Here is a 7,712-nt window from a genome sequence, read left to right on the forward strand (position 1 = left end):
TAAAGTTGAGTTACCAAAACGGGCTTCATATTGATTTGATAAACAAAATTGAAAAGAAAATATGAAGAACGTCTGAGATGGGGATATAGAATCTCTATGAGAAAATGTTTAGCTTGACTCTGACTGTTATTCTATCTTTTCCTGCAATTTCTTGTTAAGTCACTTTAACAACATTATGCATCAGTTGAAATTTGAAAAAAAAAAGTTATATAAAACTATGTAATAATACATTAATTGGAAGTTAAAATGTGATTCTACCAAAATATTTATAATTACTTAATAGAACTGGATCTTGAGCAAATTCATCCATCTATAACTGATAATTATGGTGTGTTCTCCTTAATGAATTTGCAACCTCTGTCCTTCATCCTGTAGTATACTCCAATTTTAGGACAATATGCTAAATTTTAACTCATCCAACTCCGCCTATGTTACACTTGCGGTACATAGCCGGTCCCAAACCCGGATAAAGGAGGAAGGTTGTGTTAGGTCTTCGGCAACCAACATAAAAATATAGCCGAACCCCCATGATATGCTAAATTTTAACTCATCCCTGTAGGGAAAAAAGAAAAAAGCCACAAATAGATAAAATGAAACAAACAAGGACACATAATGTCCGCTGATTAGATTAAAACTTGGTTTGGAAAAACTTTTTAAAAAGAAAATTGTCCTTTTCAAAAGTACGAGCATCTAATTTTGTAATTGATAAATAAAAAAGATGATATACCTGTACTTGCAGCTTTTAAAAGTTAGGAGTATTTTTTAAACTATTTAAAGGATCGCTTTTCAAAATTAGCTTGTAAAAACTAAAGTAAAAACAGGAAGTCATGTATTTAAAAGTGCGTATTTTTGCATTTTACTAACAGAAAAGAAATCACTTTTCCGATTGAAAAAAAAATATTTGCATGCAATAGCAAATGCAAATATAAATACAAATCATAAGTGAAGTCAAAAGAAAAATTCAGTCTAAGCTTATAAGATCAGCAGTGTTTTATGGTAGTAAATTTTGGGAAATGAAGTCCAAAGGAGCAAAAGATATGAGCAGAACCAATTGGTGATCCGTGAATTAAGAAGAAAAGAAATGATAACATCAGAAATGAATGAACTCGAAAAAAATTGCAACTAGTGAAGTGACAACGATAGAAACTGGCCTGTGATAAATTGCTCAATTGAGAAAAAAAAATTGAGGCTCTTGTGAGAAAATTGGATCAAGCAGAACACACTACAATTGAAAGGGAAAGAACAAAGGAAGAACCATGGCAAGCCTATAAAAAACCTTGCTTTAAATGCTTTCTCTTAAAATTTGGTCTTTGACAGAGTCCACTAGCCTCAGTTGATCCATATGTCTAACTCCACCTAGCAAAGCAATGATTATTTACTGGATTTATTATAGGATTTTGAATAGACAAGGTATAGCAAGACATTCATGTTTAAATAGCAAAAAGATATCGAATAAATAATAACAATTGATTACCTTCTAATCAGCAGTTATCGTTACTAGTGCTGCCTCTCCAGAGAGAAAATAGAGGAATTTGTGAAAGCAAGGAGCCCAGGAACCCAATAAGGGATTGGTCTGTTACCTCATCTACTGTAGTATCGGAATCCCGCCAGAACTTAATTATATGTAGACTTTCTTCCTCTGTCGATCTTTGAATGATAATCTTAGAAGCATACCCTTTTTTCTTCATTTGCAGGCATATCTCAGACGGATTGTTTGCCGTCAAGGTGACCATGTACAACCATCCTTTTTCGGACAAAAGATGGTCTGCAACAGGCAGAACCCGATCAATTACTCTCCTTCCATTTTCCCCTCCAGCCCAAGAAGAGATAATACCTTCAGCGCCGACTTCATCTTCGGGAGTAGGTACGTAAGGAGGGTTTACAACCATGACATCAACCAAACCAGCTAGACGGTTCTCTAGCCCAGATGCAATATCTGTTAATATCAACTCTGCGTCAACCCCGTGTGCGTCCAATGTCTCATGGGTCACCTTAACTGCATTTGGGTTTATGTCAGTTGCGATATAGTTGACGCCACCTCTTTCAGGTCCAAGAATAAGAGCAAGGGAAGTAATGACATATCCGCTGCCACAGCCAATCTCCATACACATTGTAGGACTATGTTCCAATAAGTTAGAGCGATCGGCAAGAAGAGCGTCAACCAGCGCAAAAGAATCATCACATGGTTCATAAACCTCGTTATGTGAACTCACAAGCCGAATTTGGGCAGTTCTATTCTCCTTGTATGAAGTCTATTTATAGCAGAAAATTGTTGTTAGTGTAAACATCAATGGTTCAATGTAATTCAAAGGTGAAGGGAGATGTGGGGAAATAGTCGCAATAAAACACTTCTGCTGCCTTACCATTTCAGCGCATTGATATACAAGATCTTGAATCGAATCCAGTTCTCAATTGCTCTCCTCAATGTCAGGCAAAATTACCATGTCAGCTTCTTCTGGACTCCTAAGCCCTGAACCCAAAATTGCGGAACTATTAGAAACAAGAAGCATAAAGAAGTAGGAGAAACAAGCAAATAAGTGTCAAGTGTCAACAATATAATTTCTGCAAATGTCTTAAACCGATATTATTTAGGTATTGTTGATTCTGTATATTAATAATACAAAACATAATAGCAATATATATATAAGAGCAAGTGTTTTATATATCACATAAGCACTTAAATTTCTTTAACTTGATCTTGTCTTCCCACAGAATATAGGAGAAACTAGGAAAAAAGTCATTAGTAGAGTCCAACACTTCAAACTTTGACAGTGTGCCATAATGCACCTTATGTTAAATTCATGTAGCGTTGAGGTCCAGATACATGATTTTATGAGATGTTGGCAGAGGTACACCAAGTAAGTAGGCTAGTTTAGAAGGAAAGATTATCTCCAGAAGCTGGAACTGTGGATGTAACTTCAAGAAGCTCCAGTTGCTTTGTCAAAGAAATCAGGCTTTCATAAATCATTTCAGACTCTGGATGTAATGCATCCTTTACCACAAACTCATGAACAATGCCATTGATTTCAATGGAGCTGCAACCAGGAAGCTTATCTACCCCTCTTTCCTTCATTAGTTTCCTTGCACTCCTTGCCTCCTTCCACATTTTCGCTTCACTGTACATGCTAGCAAGGAGAACATAATTCCCACTATCTTGAGGATCCATCTCAAGGAGCTTCATAGCTGCCCTCTCCCCAATCAGAACATTGCCATGAACACGACAAGCAAAGAATAAAGCACCCCACACCGCAGCATCCGCTTCTATAGGCATATTTCGGATAAGCTCTTCAGCATCCTCCAGATGACCAGCCCTTCCTAGAAGATCCACCATGCAAGAGTAGTGTTTGAACTTAGGGAATATATTGAATTTGGAGCTCATTTGAGAAAAATATTTGCGGCCTTCTTCAACTAAACCTCCATGGCAACAAGCTGATAAGACACCAAGAAAGGAGATCTCATCAGGCATCAATCCAATACGAATTATTTCTGAGAAATAGTATATAGCATCACGAGAATTCCCATTAAATGCTAAACCGCAAATAATAGTTGTCCAGGTCAAACAATTTCTTTGAGGAAGCTCTTGAAAAACCTGGAGAGCCCTGTCAATATTCCCGCACTTGGCATACATGTCAACTAGAGCAGTTCCCAAGGTGACGTCTACAGAAAGATTTTTTCTTTCAATATAATGGTGAATCCATATTCCAACATCAAGTGTTCCTAGTTGTGAACATGCACACAAGCAGTTGATCATGGTCACTTTGTCAGGCTCTATATTATTAATTTGCATTTCATGGAATAAAGTCAATGCCTCCTTACTATGCTTGGTTTGAACACAGCCACTGATGATTGCATTCCAAGGAACAACACTCTTCTCTGGAACTTTATATAAAATTTTCCTAGCAATATCAAGATAACTGAATCTGGCATATCCAAGAACCATTGTAGTCCATGAAACAATGATCTTCTGTGCCATGTTATCGAATAAAACTTGTGCAGCCAATACGTCTCCACACTTCACATACATGTCCATAAGTGCATTAATAAGTGGAACTGTCAACTCAAGCTTGTGTTCTTTGATGTAACGATGAAATTCTCTACCAAGATTCAAATCATGTAACCGAGAACAAGAACAAACCAACCCAATCATTGTAATCTCATTTGGTTTCACCTTCTCAACCTCCATTTCCCGATAGAGTTTTATAGCCTCAATCTCCAGTCCTCTTCTAACACATCCCGTAATCATCGCATTCCAAGTTACCAGGTCCCTCACACATCCTCTATTGAACACATCATATGCTGCCTCTAAGTTCCCATAGGACAGTAGCATAGAGATTAATGCATTGTGCACAAATAAGTTAAATTCGAACCCAAACTTTAATACATGTCCAAATATAGTATGACCTACACAATTTAGAGAAGGAGAAGAACATGCTTTAAGCAATAACGGATAAGTATGATTATCTGGCTTCAACCCATCATACTGCAACATTTTCTTGTACAAAACAAGTGCTCCATCTAAGTCTCCACTTTCTATATATCCCCTAATTGTCGTGTTCCAAGAAAAGACATTTGGTTCGTTTGTATGATATAAAATTTTTGTGCAATATCCAAGGGTTTGAGATTCTGAGAGAGCGCAGAAAGCAACAAGGCGACTTGCAGCAAAGCTATTGTCTATTAAGCCTGTTAAGGTCATTTGAGCTTGAATTTGCTTTAACTGAACCAAGGATGCTTTAACTGAACCAAGGATTTACATATTTCTAAGAGAGAAATAAGTGGGTTTCTTTGAACAAAACTGTGGGTTGTGTTCCAATTGATGTGTTTGGCATAGGGCAACAATGAGCGAGTATGTAAACAAGAACAAAAGCCTAAAAATTCGGCTGGGATCAAAGAAGACAATGATCTGAGTTTGCTGACATAAAGAAAGAGCATGGCTGAAATTTCCCCTGCTTCTTAAGAATGTAGCCAAAAACTATTGTCACTTACATGAACATGGTAGATGACAAACTTCAGTACACAACACTTTTGACATAAACCGTAGGAACAATCAACAACAAATATGAATCACAAGGAAAGCTAAAATTAAGATGTCAAAAACATATGCAGGCATTATCAACAACAACAACAACATCAACAATGGTTTAAGATCGAAGGAAAAACAAAACAAAAACATAACAACATAGTCCAATAAAAAAGCTAAAGTGAATAATGCAATGAATTACTATACATGTACTATGCATTAGAACCCCTTTTGATAAGAAAAACAGAAAAAGAACACAACTTTCTTATAATTGAGACATGGGTTATCGGCAGAACAAGTCGCCACCATAGTTGTTAGAACCGAAGCGGGAATCGAACCGGTCAAACTACTGGATCACTGGATCATTGGTTCAACCGGTTGATTCGGTCTCACGTAAATAAAAATTATAAAATAATCAAAAACTTAAAATTAAAATTTGAAATACATATTGTCACTAACATTTTAATAACAATTGTCTCAATTTCTAAAAATAACTAATTTGAGACTTGTTTTTATTGCTTCCCATAAAAGACAATTGTGACTAGAATTTTCAAAAGTATAATCATAAACCCTTCATGCACAGAATATGACCTAATTCCACCAAATCATTATTTGTCAAAGTCGTATGTTGCAGATAAAAGGGATAAAAGAATGCAATAAAGTTTCAAAAGTTTAAACTTTTAAACATAAAGCTTAGAATTGAGAAGTGCCAAATACTCCTAGTTTAAACCCCTGCAAACAAAACCAAGCCATCAAAGATTATGCAACAAAATAAACATGAGCATAACAATATACATTTCCAGAACCTATCCACTATCCAAAACAATATAAACAAAGCAGTAACTCAAATTCACAGAACCTATCCACTATCCAACAATATAAATTCATAGAACAATATAAAAAACAACACCAACAATATAAGAACAGCATCTCAATTCACCACACTAATATAAAAACAGCAACAAATCAACGCTAAACACCAATCATCAGCAAAAAAAAAAAAAAGCATCAAACAGCCACTAAACCTACATATATTACACTACATATATTCCAATGTATCAACAAAACTTGAATAATCTGCCAAGAATCAACAAATTATAATCAACAAAAATCAAGAATCAACTGATCAGTTAATCAATTAATCCGTTAAACAGATTACAATCCAGTAACCGAATAACTAAAAAAAATTAAAAAGCTTACCTGATGATGTGATGTGAAGGCAGAACGCAGGCAGAGAAGAGGGAGACCAAGCACGGCGAAGCAGAGACTGGATAGGGGAAGCAGCAGCAACAAGACGAGAGACGGCGATCGTGCGGAGACTGATGATGACGAGAGACGCACACGAGACAACGAGCAGAGAAGAGGGAGACCAAGCACGACGGCGACGCAGACGGAGAGGCAGAGGCGAAGACGCAGTGAAGGTGATGCACAGGAGCCGGAGAGCCGAGGCAAAGGAGCCGGCGAGGTGGCAGCAGCCGTGCGGTGGCGGTCAGCGGATGGTTTTTTTGAGGGTGAGAGGAAGAGCACTCAGTGAGATTGAGATTTGAGAGAAAGAGGGGGGTGGGGGAAGGGGAACCGGGGGGGTGGGGGCTGGGGGCTGGGGGCTGGGGGCTGGTTGCTTCGAGAAGGGTTACTGGGTTTGGGTGCTTGGGTAGGGTTTCTTTCCTTTTTTTTTCCTGAAAAAACGGTCCGGGTTTCAAATCCGTCGGTTCTCCGATTTTTATCAAAACCGGACGGTCCAACTAAGCCATACCATTTTTTTACGATCAGATTACTCAATCAAGACCAACCTTGTGACGGGTTTGCCGATTTTTTTATCCGACCGGATGGGTCGGTCCGATTCTAACAACACTGGTTGTCACTTCTGAGTCTCGGAATAACCAACGGTCTTCTTTTTTGTTTGTATTTCATTCTGACTTATGTGAATCACTTCAGGAGAATAATCTCAGTAATTATATGGTAATGTATTTTTTTTAGCAAAATATAGAATTTTTATAACAAAATTCTGCAAACCCTTGCATAGATTTGGTTATAGAACCATTCATACGTGAACGAATAAAAAGTATTTATTTATGCATTATACTGAAAGAAGGAAAAATATTTTTGTATCTCAAAACTATAACATCATATTTACAGGTACAATATTAATTTTTAAAGATCATTTTTTTTTGTATTTTGATACACATATTGTGGATGATTAGAATTGTAACGTAGTACTATTTTAGTAATTTTTTTTTTACGGAGATGCTACACATCCATGTAACCATGTAATCAAGTTGGCCCAACACAAAAAAATCAATACCATTAAATGAAACGTGAAATATACGCGCCCAATACACACGAAATCTTCCAACGCTTCTTCTCCCACACGCTTCTTCTTCTTATCCCGCACTTCTTCTTCTTCTTCTTCTTCTCACGCTCGTTTACGCATGGAGCGTCTTCTTCTTCTTCTTCTTCTTCGCCTTCTTCTTCGCGTTCCTCCTTCTCCTCCTTTTTCGCATTCTTTCTTCTTCACGTGTTCTCCTTATCGTCATTCTTTTGTTGTTGTTGCTGCTGTATTTTTTGTCTTTTCCTCCTTCTCTCTGGTGAAGAAGCAGTAGAAGGTGAGGAAGAAGAGTTTTATATAGTGCAGAATGAACCGAACACAGTACTCATGGTGAACCGAAATCTTAGTTATGGTGAACCGAAAACAATA

The 7,712-nt window shown here is 37.2% G+C and overlaps 1 protein-coding gene across 6 annotated transcripts; it reads right to left on the reverse strand.

Moving 5' to 3' along the window:
- Nucleotides 1–78: 78 nt before the first annotated feature.
- On the reverse strand, nucleotides 79–6,663 carry LOC114924066 (pentatricopeptide repeat-containing protein At2g22410, mitochondrial). Of its 6 annotated transcripts, XM_072197382.1 has the most exons (6): nucleotides 6,218–6,606; nucleotides 2,788–3,429; nucleotides 2,364–2,470; nucleotides 1,475–2,252; nucleotides 1,277–1,356; nucleotides 79–553 (listed from the first exon to the last, which is right to left on the reverse strand). In XM_072197382.1, the coding sequence occupies exons 3-4, from the start codon at nucleotides 2,364–2,366 to the stop codon at nucleotides 1,482–1,484; spliced, it is 774 nt and encodes a 257-aa protein (XP_072053483.1). In that variant the 5' UTR covers nucleotides 2,367–2,470; nucleotides 2,788–3,429; nucleotides 6,218–6,606; the 3' UTR covers nucleotides 79–553; nucleotides 1,277–1,356; nucleotides 1,475–1,481. The 6 variants fall into 6 exon arrangements, with proteins under 6 accessions (XP_072053483.1, XP_072053482.1, XP_029143478.1 ...); XM_072197381.1 differs by lacking the exon at nucleotides 2,788–3,429 and having other exon boundaries at nucleotides 6,218–6,663; XM_029287645.2 differs by lacking the exons at nucleotides 1,277–1,356; nucleotides 2,788–3,429 and having other exon boundaries at nucleotides 6,218–6,663.
- Between the last annotated feature and the right edge of the window lie 1,049 nt (nucleotides 6,664–7,712).

The sequence above is a fragment of the Arachis hypogaea genome, chromosome 6 (assembly GCF_003086295.3).
Source record: "Arachis hypogaea cultivar Tifrunner chromosome 6, arahy.Tifrunner.gnm2.J5K5, whole genome shotgun sequence".
NCBI lineage: Eukaryota > Viridiplantae > Streptophyta > Magnoliopsida > Fabales > Fabaceae > Arachis > Arachis hypogaea.